At 55.6% G+C, this 17722-nt stretch overlaps 1 protein-coding gene across 3 annotated transcripts in view; it reads right to left on the reverse strand.

Moving 5' to 3' along the window:
* The window catches only part of SEMA6C (semaphorin 6C), a 13490-nt gene extending 1386 nt beyond the window's left edge, over positions 1-12104 (reverse strand). The window contains exons 1-19 of one of the 3 annotated variants that reach the window (XM_077772578.1): positions 11911-12104; positions 9889-9938; positions 8051-8222; positions 6168-6282; positions 5772-5835; positions 5559-5615; positions 5140-5241; positions 4834-4924; positions 4507-4626; positions 4246-4334; positions 3716-3933; positions 3296-3427; positions 2861-3013; positions 2475-2648; positions 2020-2166; positions 1710-1787; positions 1518-1573; positions 1290-1334; positions 1-468 (exon numbers count right to left, since the gene is read on the reverse strand). The exon at positions 1-468 is cut by the window's left edge and continues 1386 nt beyond it. In XM_077772578.1, the coding sequence (XP_077628704.1) occupies positions 1-468; positions 1290-1334; positions 1518-1573; positions 1710-1787; positions 2020-2166; positions 2475-2648; positions 2861-3013; positions 3296-3427; positions 3716-3933; positions 4246-4334; positions 4507-4626; positions 4834-4924; positions 5140-5241; positions 5559-5615; positions 5772-5835; positions 6168-6282; positions 8051-8168 (2227 nt within the window). In that variant the 5' untranslated portion in view covers positions 8169-8222; positions 9889-9938; positions 11911-12104. Of the gene's footprint in view, positions 469-1289; positions 1335-1517; positions 1574-1709; positions 1788-2019; positions 2167-2474; positions 2649-2860; positions 3014-3295; positions 3428-3715; positions 3934-4245; positions 4335-4506; positions 4627-4833; positions 4925-5139; positions 5242-5558; positions 5616-5771; positions 5836-6167; positions 6283-8050; positions 8223-9888; positions 9939-11906 lie in introns of those variants that run through there. The other 2 variants (XM_077772579.1, XM_077772580.1) reach the window with 2 other exon arrangements.
* Between the last annotated feature and the right edge of the window lie 5618 nt (positions 12105-17722).

Below are 17722 nucleotides of genomic sequence, written 5' to 3' on the forward strand. Positions count from 1 at the left end.
GGCCGCCCCCTGCCCTGCCGCCCCGCACGCGGCCCTGGCTCTCCTTGGCGTTGTTCCCGTTGTGGTTCCACTCCCAGGGGCCCCCGGCGTGGCGGAGGTGCTTGACTGGCAGCTCGGGCGTGGACTCGGGCGTGGGCAGGCAGGCCAGCTCCGGCGGGGCGACGCCGTCGGGGGGAGGCAGGAAGGTGGTGTAGAGCTGGGGCGTCTGCGCCCCGTCCCCGTCCTTGGACGGCGGCGGCTCCGGGCCCGCACCGTGCAGCCGGGCCAAGCTGCGAAGGGAGAGAGGGCGCGGGAGCCCCGGAGTCTCGACGTCCTTGCTCCGACGTCGGTGGGCTCGGCGGCACGCGCAGGAGACCAGGAGGCCAGAGACCGAGGCGCCCAGGGCGAAGGCTGCGGCAGCACAGGCCAGGAGGAGTGGGATGGGGACGGAGAGGGAGGCTGAGGCTGGGGGGAGGTCCCGGCGCACGCCTGCCGACCGAGAGGGAGGAGCGAGGCTCAGCCGAGGGAGGGGGGGTGGGGGAGGGCCTGCCGCACCTCTCTCTTGCGGCTGGGCGACTGGGCCTCGCTCCAGCACAGCCTGACCCTCCTCCGAATGGCCTCCCCGGACCCCGCAACACACAGCCCGTCACACTAGTCCTCACACGCAGGCTCGAGCTTGGGCCCGGGGAGGCCCCATCCCAGCTCGGCCCCGTAGCCATGCCAAGAGCAAGTGCCGAACTCTGCCCGTGCGGAAGGAGGCGGGTACAGGATGCCGGGCTCTGGGGAGAGGAGGCTCCAAACAGGCGTTAGTGAGCGTCAAACGCGTCAGTGAGGGGCTTCGGATTCTTCCAGAATCAGCAGCCCCGCGCTTCCCTCCCCTCCCGCCCCGCCNGGTGGGCATCACTGGGGGGGCTGGGGGTCTCAGGGGGAGGGCCAGGACCCAGAAGCACTGGTGACAGAGACCAGGTCAGAGCCAGTGAGGCTCCCGTTTCCCACCTCTGACACCATTCAGAGGGTCCTCCCCACCCCCACCACCCCATCCCCTTCGGAACCCAAAAGTCCAGAACTCCAGCCTCTACTTTCTTCTGCGCGTGGGGAAGGGCTCACCATGCAGGACGTTCTTTAATGTATTTTTCCAAAAACTATTTATTAAGCACCCTGCTGCCTGCCAAGCACTGAGCCCTATGCCAGGCGTGTGGAGTATGCTAACCCTGGAGACCCGCTCAGTGCCCCCAGGGTGCACCGCGGAGGGCAGACTCAGGGGCGTGGGGGCCGCGCAGGTAGGACAGGGTGGGAGCAGGTGGACTCACCATAAGCAGGATCCCCTGTGCCAGACTGACTCCCAGTAGCTCCATCTATGAAAAAGGGAGACGGGGTGAAGATGGGGGGCAGGGACAGGCTCTATAAAGAACTGAAAGGGGTGACGTGACTGTGCCACAGGACAGAACACCTCCCCCCCCCACCATGGTGGCCGACAGCCTTCAGAGCCGTGTATAGCCACAGCCACAGCTCCAGCGGCCCCTGCCCCTGCTGTTTACCTTGGCAGTCACTGTGCTCCACGGCGTCCTGGCTCCCAGCTGGAAACACATCAGCTCTAGAAGGAAGTAGAGGTGGACGGAGGTGGCTCAGGGCAGTGAGGTGTCTCGCCCCATGCCCCATCCCGGCCCTCGGCTCCCTCTTTCAGTGGTGGGGAACTTTCTCCCCAGGAGATCCAGGGGCCCCTCACTTACCCACCAGGCCCCCTGATATCCACACAGCCTCTGGAGCGATGCCAGCCACAGTACGGGTCCCGAGAAGCCAGACAGCTCCTGGGGAAGATGGGGGCCGTGAGGCTCTCCGATCCAGTCAGTCCACGCCTGGCCTCTTCTGTCACCCCGGCCTTGCAGGAGGCCCCGGCCGTATCCCCATCCTGCACCTATTCTAGGTGCATCCCCAGTTCCTATTCTAGGGCCCGTTACTGCACACCTGCGCGAGGCAGCCCCCTCCCCCATGCCTGTGTCCCCGGGCTCCTAGGCAGGCCCGCCCCCAGCCTCTCCTCACCTCTGGCAGGCCCCGTGCCGGGCACACCGACTGAGAGGGAGGTGGATGATACAGCCGGAGAAAGCCACAAAGAGCCTGTGGCCCTCGGTGTCCAGCTCCAGCCCTATGACCCGCCGTGCTGTCCGGGCTGCCCGCTTCCCACTGCACCTGGGGAGGGGAGGGCCGGAAGGAGTGGACGTGAGGCAGGCAGGGCTCCTTTCTCCAGGGGCGAGCCAGACGACAGGGTGGGGAGGCAGACGAGCCCCGAATGCAACTCCTAGGACTGCCCTCCCATCCAGCGTCTTGCCAAGTCCCTCTCCCCTACAGCTTCGGCCGTTCGGATGCCCACCCAGTGCCCATGCCATGCCCACGCCTCCACCGACCACCTCATGTCCCACTCCTGCGACCACCTCATGTCCCACTCCTGCTCTGCTGGGGCACGGGGGGCGAGGGAGGCTGCCCCACGAAGGCCTCACCTGGAGGGGCTGTAGGCATTGATCTCTTCCAACAGGATGGGCTCGGGGCCCCCGGACAGCCCGCCTGGGGGCAGCACCTTCAGCACTACCCCGTCATCGGCGCCCAGGAACAGGACCGTAGCGTTACCGTAGGGACCGGCCCTACCGTCAACCGCTAACTGGGTCAGTAGGGCCCTAGGGGGACAGGCCTCAGGTCAGGACAACGTGACCAGTGGAAGACAGCCTGGAACAGCCCTTCCCCCAGCCCAGACTTTCCTTCTCATTGCTCTCCCTTCCGCTTCCGTGACTGCTGCTTCCCACCCATATGATTTACCTGGGGAGGCCAGAGAAGGAGAGTGGCTGGGGCGCGGGGGTCGGGCCGTAGTGTCACTTGTCTGGCCGCATACCTGCTGGTAAGGGTGAGCAGAGGCTGATGCGTGGCGGGTGGCACGGCGGGGTCCAGCAATGGGTGAGCCTTGATGAAGGTCAGGACCTCGTCAGGGAGATCTCTGGAAGAGGGGAACAGGGCAGCCACACCCACCCCCGCACAGGATCCTGGCCTGGTGGGCACATGGGAAGGAGACAGGACAGGACCCAGGGTTCAGTTAGGTTCCATACCCCGCCCCCTGCCGACTGCTCCCAAACATGACTGGTAACCTCCGCTCCCCGCCCTCCTTCACACAGACATCCAACTACTCCCTCCCTTTTCCCCACAGCCCTGCAGTCCCGCGCCTACCCACTGAGCCCCACTCCCCATCATCCCATGGACCCTCTCCCCATAACCCCATGTGGGAACACACCACTTGCTTCTGCCCTCACAAAGCCACCCCCATTCTGCGTACCTAGGGGAGGGGACCCTGTCTTCAGACACAGGCGTCCAGGCCCCATCGAGACTCCTCTGCTCCTTGAACTTGCCCTCAAACCCGTGCTCGATGTCATCCAGGTAGAAGGCACAGACTGCCGAGCCAGGGATGCTGAAAGAGCCAGAAATGGATGTGGGCTGTGTGATGGGAGGGACAGCACAGCCCCTCCCAGGTGACACAGGGCAGCCACCCTTATGCACCACAGTGGGACACGGAGCCCGGGAGGGTGAGACTGTCTCTGCAGGCCATGCTGGGAGAAAAAAACATGTGCAGAGGAGCAAACTGGCTTTGAAGGGACTTTCCCTTCACCAGAGACGCATTGGTAGGCTTGGGGTGGGGGGCCTGGACGCTGGTGGAACAGGGGGCAGACTGGGCCACGTTGGTAAGTCTCGTACTAACCTATTGATCTGGGTAGTGAAGACCCCAAAGAGAGCAGGGCGTCCGTGCAAGTTCACAGGCCCGGTTAAGGCCTGTAAGGCATCAAAATAGAAGGTAGAATCCCCGGGGACGGAGCAGTTGAGCCGCAGCTTCAGGAAGGACGTCCAGTGGCGGTCCAGGGCCCGAGGCGAGCCACCCATGTCGCGTTTACACACACGGGCCACCCGGGAGAACTGCACCTGGAGGAGGGCCACGAGCAGGGTGAGGGCCGCAGGGCCGCTGGCGGGGCCTGGGAGCTGGAGCATCCGAGGCCCGAGGGATGACTGCTAGGGGCAGGGCGAGGTAAGGATGCAGTGTGCTAGACGGGTCTGGGTCGAGGATGGGGGACACAGCAGGAGGTGGAGGCAGAGGGCTCCTCCAAGGTGGGGCTCAGAGGCCAAGGGCCTGTCAGGTGGAGATTAGGGCCCGGGCGCTCTCCGCAGACTCTCACTGGCTCTGTCAGGACCCAGCCAGAGCCTCCAGCCCCCCAGCCCTGGTGCCCGCCTCCGTACCCTTCCCAGCCGGGCGTCCTCCACGGACACCTCGCGGAAGAAGAAATAGACGTGGTCTCCGTGCTCCAGGGCGTGGACAAAGTGCGGCTCTGAGGGGGACAGACGGGAGACAGTATGCTCAGAGATTCCAGGCCCCATGCGGCCTCCAGCCTTTGCACGCGTGCACAGCATCAGCACAACCATGGTCCGCCTGCTCCCGCCACAGTCCTCCCCCACACCTCCACCCCAAGAGCAGCTTCCCTCCCCCAGGCCCGCCCTGACCTCTCAGCCACTTGGAGTCGTACTTGGCCGAGCGGAGTGGGGGCTGAGGCCCAAGGCTTCTGTAAACCACAGCATCACTAGCCTGGAAATCCGCAGCTGTGGCCGAGTACAGGCTGCCCTCTGGAGGGGTGGGGAGGAGGAGTCAGGGGAGGGCCCAGGGATCTGGCTCTTCTTTGGCCTCCTACACCCCTGCCTCACTCACCTTGGCCCTGCCTCCTACCCCAACCTTCCACTCAGGAGCAGAGGGGAAGATCGAATTGGGAGGAGGGCTAAGGTGAGAGCCCCCTCCCACCACAGGCCTGCTTCTCATGAGCCCTAGTGCCACACCTGCAAAGACGGCCACGTTGGACTGGGTGGCATCAAAGGGGCAACGAGCCTGCCCGCTCAGCTCTTCACCCTCCTGCTGCAGCGAAGTTATCTGGGGGCAGAGGGAGCAGATTGTTGGAACAGTCAAGGTCTTGGGGTTCGGCTAGGTGGCCCACCTCCCCGTGTCCCCGTGCCTTTCCCCCCACCCCTTCAGGACCCTTGCCCTCTGGGCCCTCCTGCTCCCCCACCCTCGCTGGGTACCTACCCAGGGATCCCTTCCCATTCCCACCCCGACCCCTTCATCGCTCCCCACCCCCGCCTTTGTACCCGGTAGCTGCGGCACACGGGGCTGAATGAGTTCGTGCCACAGGCAAGGAGCATCTGGGAGTCCCAGGGAACAAGGACACGGATATAGTTGTGGCACTCGTCCTAGAGAAGCCAAAACTCTATGTCAGCGACAGGGCTCCCTGAGACTGAAACAGGGGGTCACAGGGAGTGAGGCCGCCTCCCGTGAGCCTGTCGGGGCAACGTGGGATAAAGTCCCAGCTAAGCTGCCCGCTACCCTGCAACCTCGGGCGGACCGTGTGGCCTACTGGAGTCTCCCTCCTCTGTGAAGGAAGGCAAACACCTTTCCCTGTCTTTCCGGCGCCCTTCCCCGCCCCAGGCCCGAGATGGAAGCTCCATCCACGTGGATGGAGCTCGGGTGTGGGAAATCCTCCCCTGGAAATTCTCATCCCGCTCCTCACCGTCAGCTTTCCCCGCACGGCACAGTTCTCCATGTCTTGGCTCCGCCATGTTAGATACTGAAGGGGAAAGTCAAAGAGGGAAGACCATGGGGCAACCTGGATGCCCCTGCACGTTATGGTTCCTCTGGGGTTCTTTATCCCCACAGCTTGCCCCCCACCAGACCTTTCCCAGCCCCGTCTCTGTGCCTGCACCTCCTCCCACACGCCTCTTACCTTATTGGGCACCAGCCCCTCCCCTTCCTCCTGGGCTTGAAGATCGAAGGAGAAAACGTGATCCCTGAAGGGATAGGGAGGGAGGGATCAGAGCCAAGCCCAGGCACCCCACCTGAGCTCCTTACCACACCTCACCCCCCCCCCATCCCCCACACACCCCCACACCCACACCCCCGTGTAGGCTCAGCGACTCGGAGACAAGCAGGGCAACCGTCCTGCTCTCTCTCCTCCCCTCACTCCATGCCTTGGCTTTCGCACTCTAGGCCCCAGCATGTCCCAGTCCCATGGCTTGTACACCCGCATGTGTCCCCTCAAGATGCTGCAGTGGCCATGCACGTTCCACATCCTCCCAGGACCATGCATGTTGGCCCCACAACGGTGCCGCAGCCGGTTTACCGGGCAGCCACTAGCAAGGTCCGGTTCAAGGTCAGGAATCTCTGAAAGTCCAGCCCAAGTTCTGCAACCACAGCATCATCCTCCAGGCCCCGGAACCAAGATGATGGAGAAGTCCCTAGAAGACACAGACAGGTAGGTGCTGAGGCCCACCTGGACACCACACACTCTCCAGTACCCTTTCCAGCCAGATAAAATCCTGCCATGGGCCTCATGGGTGAGGAAGATGAGTTGTGAGGTATAAAAAAATACCATTAATACACCTATTAATAAAATAATACTAGCTCTGAGCACATAACCTCTGCCAACCACCATGTTAGCACTTTAGACGCATTGCCTCATTTAATACGACCCTATAAGGGAAGTACAGTAAAACTTGGTTTGCGAGCAAAATCTGTTCTGGAAACATGCTTGTAATCCAAAGCATATCAAAGTGAATTTCAAGAACCATTGCCTCAGTTGTGATCGAGTGATATTTGGCATCACGTACTACTCATATGCAAGACATCGCTCATTTATCAAGTTAAAATTTATTAGAGGGACGCCTGTATGGCCCAGTCGGTTAAGGGTCTGACTTCTCGGCTCAGGTTATGATCTCCCACGGTTCAGGAGTCTGGGCCTCAAGTCTGGCTCTGTGCTGACAGCTCAGAGCCTGGAGCCTGCTTCGAATTCTCTCTCTCTCTCTCTGGCCCTCCTCTGCTCGTGCTCTGTCTCTCCCTCTCTGAAAGATAAACAATTTTTTTTAATTAAAAAGAAAATTAAAAAAAAAAAGAAATGCTTGTCTTGTGGAAGGTCTTACAGTACTAATACTGGCCCCGTTTTACAGATGAGGAGCCTGAGGCTTAAAGCTATTAAGGAATTTGCATAGTGTGTCTAGCTGGGAAGTGGAGGGGTGGGGGGTGGTGCTGAGGTCCAGGTCTATCCTACTCCAGAGCTGAATACAGCCCCCTCTTGGAAGGGCCGTGGGGCTGGCTGGTGACCCCCTTCCGTTCCCATGCCACACGTTGTCCTGTCTGGAGCGCTTACTCCATTTCTCCCAGCCCTCTTTTTGTGTCACCCCCTCAAGGCTCTTCAGAAACCACCTCAGCCCATCCTGGGTCACTGCCTCCTTGGACCAACCCCAGCATCCACCAGCCTGACCACGGCATCCATAATCATCGGCCCTCAAGGGAGCTCAGCGTTCGCACATGGATGGTTTACCGTCTGTAACGTGCTCAGACCGCGTCTAGCACATGCAAGTGTTTGCTATTCTTATCCCCCAACACTTACTCTCAATGGCCTAACTACAGTCCTTAAAATTACTCTAAATCCTACATACGTAACAGGAACCTGCAAATAGAGAAAGGTTCTTCTCAGAAAAAAAGTGGGCCTATGGGTTCCCTCACGGTGGGGCCTAGGCTTCACGGTGGAGAGGGAAGGGGGAGGTGTGGGGAGCCACGGAACCAGTCCTGGGCCTTTATGGGATAATGAATAACAAGAGCAAACACAGAGAAAGCATTTACTAGGTGCCAGGCCGAGGTCTCCGCACTTTACGTGTACGACCTCATCGAATCCCTAAATAACTCTGTGAGCTGGAATGCTGTTTGTTAGCTTCATTTTGCAGATGAGGAGACTGAGGCAAAGAAAGGTTAAACAGGCTAACCAAGGTCATGCAGCTAAGGAGCAGCCTGGCGAGGATCAGACCTGCTAAGGTGTGGTCTGGCAGAGAGTGTGGGTTCCTAAACACCAGAGGAGGGAAGTGGGGCGAGCAGAGAGGAGCGGCTGGTCTGAGCTTGCTCCACCCGGCTACTCTCCTCTGCTGAGTGTCTTCTTGCACCCCGGCCTCCTGCACAGGTATCTCCAGTGCTGAGCTCACACAGTTGGGCAGGGAGGTGCAGGGCACTCACCTTGCAGGTCGGAGGTCAGCAGAGGAACGGGGTCCTGGGGAAAGGCAGCCCGGGTATGGGGAAGTGAGAACCACAGCAGCAGGAACAGTAGGGGCATGAAGTGGGGGGCACGGGGCATCCTGTGCGGGGCAGCTCAGGCCCCAGGGGGTGCCCCCTCACCCATATGCCGGCCCTGAAAGAGGAGACAGATAAAAGTGGGGGAAGGGGCTGGATCCCTTCACCTTCGACCCAGGCAGGCTCCCCCCTGGTCTATCCCCAGAGAACCCTGTGGGCTTGGGGGAAACAACCCTTTCCCTGGCACTGCCTCAGTCCCAGCCAGCTGTCACTGTCACTCAAGGCCTTTCCCTCTCCAACTGGCCCCAACTGGCTAGTGTGAGACCTGCAGGCATGACCCCAGGTAAGGACAGGACACGCCCGCTCCCCTTCCAAGCCTTCTCACCCGGCCTCTTCTCCTTTCTCCTGACTGGGCCTGGGACATTCGGTAGGTGACACCTCCTGGCCCCCCTCTTGCTAACCCCTTCTCAGTTATAATTAGACACTGAAGCCTTAACATTATAAATAGTGACTCCTTGGCACTGGAAGGAGGAAGAGGGCACTGCGTCGGCCTCCCCCTCCCTCGCAGACCCCCTCGGCACCCTGGGTCAGGCGCTGTGCCCAGACAGACACAGCTGTGAGGAAGCCATCCCCTGTCTGGGGTTGAGGAAGACCAGGGTGGCGGGGAGGAAGCCTAGGGGTCGTGGTCTTGGTCTAAGTTCATGCTTCGAGGGCTTTTCCCCTCACTTTGGGGAAGGCGGNAAAATGAATCTGCATCAAAGCCAGATCAGAGGCTAAATTTAGCTCTGGCTGCAGCTGTCTGCCCGACCACTGTGCCCCCTCCCTACCTCTCTAACCCCCTGTTCCCTCCCTGGCTCCTAAGAACCAGGGCGTGTACTTGATGAGCAAGAGCAGAATCACCCCCTGTCAGGAGCCAGGGATGGGACCGGCCACCCTGGTGAGGAGAAATGGCTGAAGATGTCCCTCTTTCCCTTCCTTCCCTCTTCGGGCTGCCTCAAAATGGAAATATAAATAATTCAACAACAGGCAGGCAACAGTAGCCCAAAGTCCAGGAAAAGATGGATATGGCGGAAGGGATGGTGAGACAGCCCCCTTCCCGCCCAGCGGCACTGCCAAGCCCGCCCCAGCTGGCCCTGGTTGGGACCCACAGTGGGAGGTGTATGTACACCAGCTTCCTGTCCTCCTTCCCCTCAAACTGAAGTGAGGGGCTGAGGAGCTCCTGAAATCAGGTCAGGGTGCGGATCCTTCCTTTCTGTGAACAGAGAGCTCTCCTTCGCCAATCCTTGGCTGTTCATCCCGCCTCATTCCCCAAAGAAGAGACCCTGGGCTTCCAAGCCCAGCCCCTTCCATCGCCCCAAATCCACCCTTGGAGCCAGCACCCAAGTGTACCCCACCCCCAATCCAGCGTCATTGGTGGGGAGGTTGACGTCAGATGGGGTCCCAAGAGAGCTGGAAGAGGGGAAGGGGGAGGAACATTAATGATGACCCCCTCCCCAGGGGCAGAGCAGTCAGCTAGCTAACGACCCTCTGGTGCCGAAAGGCCAAGCCTCCCTAACCACCCCCCCACCTCAGGTTTCCGGATGCTGGTGCTCCCAGGGGAAGAGAAAGGGACACAGCCTGTCTCCTACCCTCCCCCTCCTGCTCCCCCCCTCCAAGTTGCTCTGGGCAACTGGTGTCTTCACCCAGGAAACAACTTTGGCCTCTGGCAAGTGGGGAGAACAGCCAGACCCTCTTCCTGCTCCCGTTTCCACCCTCTGCCCTCAGCGCTGCCGCCCTTTCCTTACCTGGGGTCGTGACTCCTGTAGGGAGTTGAGGGGGATAGGAAACCTCTGACCTGATGGAAGAAGGGACAGGAGGGAAGAGGCTTAGTGAGACCTCCTTACCACATCCCTTAAAAGTAAGTGTGAAAATCTGGGAGAAGTCTACCGAGGCTAGGGAAAAGGACACGCTGCCCNNNNGACAGTGAGCTTGATTACAAAGGTGCTCGCCGCTTCAAGCCCAGAGATGTGAGGGCAGGGGCTGGGGCTGGCCCCTTGCCAGAAACTCCTGGAATTGAAGGCCCAGTCTTGGGGAAAAGGGTGACAGGGAGAGTTTGTGGGGCATGCCGACCACTCCCACATTAAAACCCTCAGAATTCAGCAGCCTTCACAGCAAAAGCGCCCTAGCTGGGGACAATAGAGGCTAATTTGCATCTCATTTACATGCTCTTCATTTCTAGGCAAAATGCTCCGATAGCGAGCACCCCCAGACCCTTCCTTCTCCCTTGAGAGAGCAGGTCCTGCCTACCTCCAGCCCAATGTCTCTGCACCCCACCCCCCACCTTGGGCTGGATTAGTCCAGCCTCTGAAAACACTTGGTTGGCCTTTGCATTGGCCCCTAGACTCGCATGATATGTCTTTAAGAAGGCTTTTCCCACATTTGTTTTTGGAGGAGCAGCATCTGAGCAGTTCTCATGCCACCCGGGGCCTGGGGAAAGGCTTACTCGGCTGAGACCAACCCCAGATGCATCATACCCCCCATCTGAAGCAAATGGGGGAGGCCTGGCCATCCCTTTCTTCCCCTCCTAGGTCCTCCCTTTGCTGGGAGAGAAAACAGCCCTTCTCTCTCCTCCTGGCCCTACAGCCACCTCTGGGGAGTGGCCAGGGTCAGAGCCAGAGTCAAGGGGGGGTGGAGGGGGAGGCTGGGGAAGGGATGGAGAAGGGGAGACGGGGCTGGGGACAATAGCAGGAAGCTCTCAGGCTGGTCTCCCGCCCCAGTCCACCTTCCTCTGGGGGAGCAGACGGAGGTAGAGGGGGTGGGGGGCGCGTTGAGGATCCTCGAGAAACAGGCTGAAGGCGCGTTCCCTTCTCCAAGACATTTCCCCCACCCTCTGCCCCTGGCTCCGCACCTACTCTCCCTCCCACCCAACCCCCAACGAGGATAATCCAGGTGTTTAGAGCCTGGCATAAGGTGGGCCTCGGGCCAGGGGCTCGACGTGTCTCCCCCTCACTGGATCTGGGGCTCCGAGAGGGGCGGGTAGCAGAGTCTGGGCCGGGACCGGGTCCCAGAGCCACGTTAGCGGGAGGAGGGGCTGGAGGGGCCTGCAGGCTCAGACAGAGNTCCCAGGCCAGAGAAACAGGGGCAGAGGCTGGGAACCGAAGAGGGCAGGCCTGGGGCCAGCGCTGAGCGGGCTAAAGGTGCAGTCTCCAGCTAGGCTCTCCTGCTTGGGAGACCCTGGTCTAACAAAGCCCCGGGGACGAGTGGGGTGAAGAAAGGAGAAGGGCACGGGGACTGTTGTTTCTCGGGGGGCCCCTTCCCCGACTCTCTGTCCAAGCCAACCCCCCGAGAGGTGCTCAGACTCGCCGCTTGCACAAGGACAGAGGTGCAGCTGTGACACTAAAGTCCGGAACGACACGTCCCCCTTCCCATCCCTGCAGAGACCTCGAGAGGGTCCAGTTCTCCGCGGGTTTCCGAGCCTAGTTTCCCTGCCCAGGAGTCAAGGGACCAGGGTTTCCACCCTCTGTACGGTGCGCGCCTCAAATAATCCCCTTTCGCGCTCCCCAATCCAGAGGACGCGACTCAGAGAAGCCCGAAGGGAAGAGGCGCCCAGACGCTGCGCCCAACAGTGAGTGCACTGACGGGGCTCGGCCACGGCCCCCTCCTCCCTCCAAGCACCCCAACTCCGCTGACCCTCTCCGCCAGCCAGGCACACAGCGCACTGGCACCCTCCCGGCTCCCTCTCGCACTTCGGTAGGTTGCCCCCAGCCTGAGGCGTCCCCCGTCCTCCTGGCCTCCCTGCAGCCCTATCCCTGCTCCGGGGTACTTGCTCCGAGATCCGGGTCAGCGGGACCGAGATCGCAGCGGGCGGGCAGCGGCCCCGCACCGCGCCGAGTTCGCAATCCGTGATTGGGGCTCTGGCGAGATGTGATGAGCGTCCGAATGGGATGAAGCTTGGATTGGAGCTCCCGGGCGCTGTCCTGTAGGGCAAGCCCAGGGTCCCAGTCGCAGCCCCCACTCCCGCCGCGGCTCCGCGCAGGAAAACAATGCGACCGCCCGGGGCTCTGGGCCGGGCCCCAGCCGCCCCGCCCGCCTCCCGGCCGACTCCGCCTCCTATCCGCCTCTGGGTCGTTGCAACCAATCCGACCCCCGGACGCTGGCTGGACACTGCCTTCTCGACACCTCTCCACCAATAGTCCTCCTAGGGGGCGGAGCGTAATGAGCACCGCCCATCAAGAGGGCCAGGCCGGGAGGCTGAGCCGGAGACCAAAGCCAGGCGCGAGATGGAGAAACCCGCGGACCGTCGCAGAGACTCGTACAGAGGAGGGGGGTGGTGTCTCATGAAGAGGTCTTGGGGAGGAATCTCACAAGAGAGAGAGGAAGAGAAGCTGGAAGGAGAGAGCGACGGGAAACCCTGGGACCTCGGCTGGGCTGGGCTGTCAGAGCCGCGCGACTCAACCTCCCTCCTTTTTCCCCAGTGGTTTTGGCTACCCGGCTTCCACTTCGAGAGGCTCCCCCCTCAGTCTCTACTATGCCCCCAACCCTCTGTCCCTCCTCTCTACTGTTTTTACCTCAACCTCCTTATTTCTCCCCACGTGCCTCTAGTACATCATGACCCCAGTAAGGAAGGCCTAGCATGCACTTCAACGCTTGAGGCCTCGGAAAGGAAAGGAAGATGTCCCCAGGAGGTTTTCCTTGTCCCCATCATCTCCTCCCCTCTCACCCCTACTGTCAGAGCAGGAGGGGCTTAGGCCACTAGGCCAGGAACTAGGGAGCCAAGAAGCCAGCGTGGCTGGCAGGCTGTTGGTTGATGGAAAAGGGCAGGTGAGTGGGGCTCAAGCCAAAAGAGAGACATGGAGCTTGGGACAAACTGACTCAGAGAATCACACAGAAAGAGGAGCAACATGGCGGCTCCAAAAAGGGAAAGTGACCAGTGTCCCAACCCCACATATAGCCCGACTGGCCCCCCAGACACAGGATTAGTGTTGCATCTTTCTTCAGAGGGCCCTGGACATTCCTTCAAATGGCAAAACTGCTTCTTCTCCATCCCTGTCCTCCATAAAGACTCTTTGATTCTGGGAAGGTCAGTGGGGAGGGGGAATGAGACTTCAGACAGCAGTGCTTGGCTCCCACCTTGGTATTGCCTGCTAAGATTCTTTCCTGCGTGGGGGCTGGGACAAAAGACGTTCTCAAAATTCCCAGGATAGTGGGTGGCCTGGGAGACATTGGCATTCTTTGATAGTTTTATCTGAGTGGGCACCTCCTTTTCCCTACTCCCACATACTAGTCTCTGAACTAGAGGAAAGGAGGCGCAGGGGACTGCCAGTCTTTACTGAACTCAGATCAGGCTCACTGACTGGGCTAAGCCTCACAGTGAGTAAGCAAGGGATGTGTCTCCCCAGCTCCTAGTAAAGGACTTAGGTACTCAAATACCTGCTCATTAAAATAGATCAGTGAATGGAGATTGGGTGTAATTTATTTAAAGTTTTAGGGCTCAACTAAAATCTCAAGCTCCATCCATTAAGTATTAAGCACTTATTTCAGGTACAAATCACTGTGGGATGTGGTCCTGGTCTTTAAAGAAGTGGCCATCTACCATCCCAGCAGACCCAGCAAGGAGTGGCTCGCACCCCCAGCCCGTGTCAGCCACAACTCCAGGCAGCCAGCAAAAGTCACCAAGCACACAGAGACCACACAAGGGATCACCATACCTAAGACCATTCCTTCAAGTTCAGGAGAAGTAGCTGTTCCATTAATTCATAGAAACAAACACAGAAAGTCAAGCAAAGTGAGGAGACAGAGGAATATGCTCCAATTGAAAGAATAAGATAAAACCTCAGAAAAAGAACTAAATGGAGATAACCAATATGTCTGTTAGAATTTAAAGTAATGATTGAGAAGAACACTAATTCAAAGGGATACACAGACCCCTATGTTTATAGCAGCATTACTTACCATAGTCAAGATATGGATGTAGCCCAAGTGTCCATCAATTGACCAATGGATAAAGATACACACACACACACACACACACACACACACTGGAATATTATTCAGCCATAAAAAAGAATGAAATTTTGCTATTTGCAATGATATGGATTGAGCTAAAGAATATAATGCTAAGAGAAATAAGTCAGAGAAAGACAAATACCATATGATTTCATTCATGTGGAATTTAAGAAACAAAACAAACAAGGAAAGGGAAAAAAGAAAGAGAGAGAGAGAGAAGGAGATATCAAGAAGAAGATTCTTAATTACAGAGAGCAAAATGGTGGTTTCCAGAGAGGAGGTTGGAGGGGATAGGGAATAGGGATTAAGGAAGGCACTAGTTGGGGCACCTGGGTGGTCAGTCGGTTAAACATCTGACTTCAGCTCAGTCATGATCCCATGACTTGAGGGTTCAAGCCTGGCATCGGGCTCTGTGCTGACAGCTCAGAGCCTGGAGCCTGCTTCAGATTCTGTGTCTCCCTCTCTCTCTGCCTCTTTCCCACTCATGCTCTGTCTCTCTCAAAAATAAATAAACATTTAAAAAATTTTAAAAAAGAAAGGAAGGTACTAGTTGTGATGAGCACCAGATAATGTACGGAAATGTCACTATATTGTACACCTAAAATTAATGTTATACTACATGTTAACTAACTGGAATTAAAATAAAAACTTAAAAAAAAATAAAGCAATGAGTATAAAGATGCTTACTGGACTGGACAGAAAAATGGAGGAACTCAAAGAGAACTTCAAAGAGAAAATGCAAAAAAGAATAAATCAGAGTTGAAATTAAAAAATACACTAAAGGGAATCAACAGTAGATTAATGGATGTGGAAGAAGATCAGTGATCTGGAAGATAGGATAATGGGAAGCACCCAAGCTGAACGGCAAAAAGAAGAGAATTCTTTAAAAATGAGGTAGGTTAAAGGACCTCTTGGACAACATCAAGAGAACAAGCATTTGCAATTAGAAGGGTCTCATAAGGAGAAGAGAAAGAGAAAGGGGCAGAAAATTTATTTGAAGAAATAATAGCTGAAAACTTCCCTAACCTAGGGAAGGAAATAGACATTCAGGTTCAGGAAGCAAAAAGAATCCAAAACAAAATGAACCCTAGGAGATATGCATTAGACACATAATAATTAAAATGTCAAAGATTAAAGACAAAGAACGAATTTTAAAAGCAGAAAGAGAGAAGCAAAAAGTTATGTACAAGGGAAACCCCTAAGACTAGAAACTGATTTTTTCACTGGAAATGTTGGAGGGATGAAGGGAGTGGCATGATATATTCAAAGTGCTGAAAGGAAAAAAACCTACAACTATTCTATTCTATAGAATAATATTCTATTCTAGATAGATAGATAGATAGATAGATAGATAGATAGATAGATAGATAGAGATATAGATCTTTTGAAGAGGGGGGAATAAAAAAGCTCTTCTTATTTATTCTTTTATTTTAGAGACAGAGAGAGATTGAGAGCGCTTGAGTGGGGGAGAAGGGTGGAAGGAGAGAGAGGGGAGGGGAGAGGGGGGGAGAGAGAGAGAATCTTAAGCAGGCTCCATAATCAACACAAGGCCCAATGCGAGGCTCAATCTCATAGGCCAGGGATATGACCTGAGCCAAAATCAAGAGTCAGATGCTTAACCAGCTGAGCCACCCAGATGCCCCAAACAAGTTGTTTTTAGAATGTGTTTAAACTTAAATGACCATTGGGGAGCCTGGGTGGCTCAGTCGGTTAAGCATCTGACTTCGGCTCAGGTCATGATTTCACAGTTTGTGGGTTCGAGTCCCACGTCAGGCTCTGTGCTGACAGCTAGCTCAGAGCCCGGAGCCTGCTTCAGATTCTGTGTCTCCCTCTCTCTGACCCTCCCCTGCTCACACTCTCTCTCTCTCAGAAATAAATAAAACATAATAAATAAATAAAAATAAACTTAAATGACCATCAGTATAGAATGCTATATATTTAGGATGTGATATATAAGCTATGACATATCATGGTAACCACAAACCCAAAACCTGTAATAGATATACAAAAAAATGAAAAGAAAGAAAGCCAAACATAACTACATAACGTTATCAATCACACACAAAAAAAGAGCACGAGGAGAAAGACAAATACTATATGATTTCACTTGTATGTGGAGTCTAAAAAAAACAAACAACAAGCAGAAACGGACCCATAAACACAGAAAACAAACTGATAGTTGCCAGAGGCAGGAGGGTTGGAGGATGGGCAAAATGAATGAAAAGGAGTGGGAGATATAAGTTTCCAGTTATGGAAAGAACAAGTCATGGCGACAAAAGGGACAGCATAGGGAGTATAGTCAATGGCACTGTATTAGCATTGTATGGTGACCGATGGTAGCTACACTTGTGGTAAGCATAGCATAACCTGTCAATTTGTTGAATCACTATGTTGTACACATGAAACTAACATTGTGTATTAACTATACTTCAATAAAAAGAAAGAGGGGTCACTGGGTGGCTCAGTTGGCTAAGCGTGCGACTCTTGATTTTGGCTCAGGTCAGGATCTCATGGTTTGTGGGTTGGAGCCCCATGTCAGGCTCCACATTGTCTGTGGGGAGCCTGCTTGGGATTCTCTCCCCCACTCTCTCTCTGCACCTACCCTGCTCACATATGTGTGCTCCTTCTCTCTCAAAGTAAATAAATAAATAAACATTAAAAAAAATTTAAGGGATGCCAGGGTGGCTCAGTTGGTTAAGTGTCTGACTTCAGGTCATGATCTCACAGCTCATGAGGCTGAACCCCACATTGGGCTCTGTGCTGACAGCTCAGAGCCTGCAGTCTGCTTCAGATTCTGTGTCCCCCTCCCCTCTCTCTCTGCCCTCCCCCATCCATGCCATCTCTTTCAAAAATAAACATTAAAAAATAATAATTTACAAAAGAAAGAAAGGTAAAGAAAGCACAAAGAAAATGTCAATTGGGGCACCTGGCTAGCTCAGTCAGTGGAACATTCAACTCTTGACCTCAGGGTTGTGGGTTTGAGGCCCACGGTGGGTGTAGAGATTACTCTAAAATATTTGAAAAAGAAAAAAAAAAAAGAAAATGGCCTTGTATTGGAGTTAAAACTTACCCGTGCTAAATGATTAAAATGCAATACCAAGTCTCAATAAAAAGAGAAAAGAAAGGAAAAAGAGCTACATTGAATATAATTCTGAAATGAAAGAAAGACAATAAATGTTCTTCATGATCACTGCAGGGAAAGCATTGGATATATTTTATCATGAAAGATGGGAGAACTTTAGTGGGAGTCAGTTTAGTGCAAAAGGAGAAAATGTTCCAAAGAGCAACATAGCTTAAGCAAAAGTTTGTACTTGGTAAGCATGGAGCCCGAAGCATAGATATGATGTAAGAAAGGTACTAGTAACAGCAGAAGAAAGGGGAAGAGGGAGACAAATTATGGAAGGCCTGGAATGCTAAGGTGAGTAGCTTAAAGTAATCTGACATGAATAGGATGTCATTTTAAGTTCTCAAATAAGGGTGTTACTTAACAAAATGCTTTATTTTGGCAAGAAGACAAGGAAACCTACTAGCAAGAAAATAGGGGGTTCAAAGTTGAGGGGAGAGAGGCAGTCAGGTAAGGATGGTGGCACTGGGTATAGAAGGAAATAGATCAACCAGAGAGCTACTTCAAAG

Source organism: Crocuta crocuta, unplaced genomic scaffold (assembly GCF_008692635.1).
Source record: "Crocuta crocuta isolate KB4526 unplaced genomic scaffold, BGI_CrCroc_1.0 scaffold415, whole genome shotgun sequence".
Classification (NCBI taxonomy): domain Eukaryota; kingdom Metazoa; phylum Chordata; class Mammalia; order Carnivora; family Hyaenidae; genus Crocuta; species Crocuta crocuta.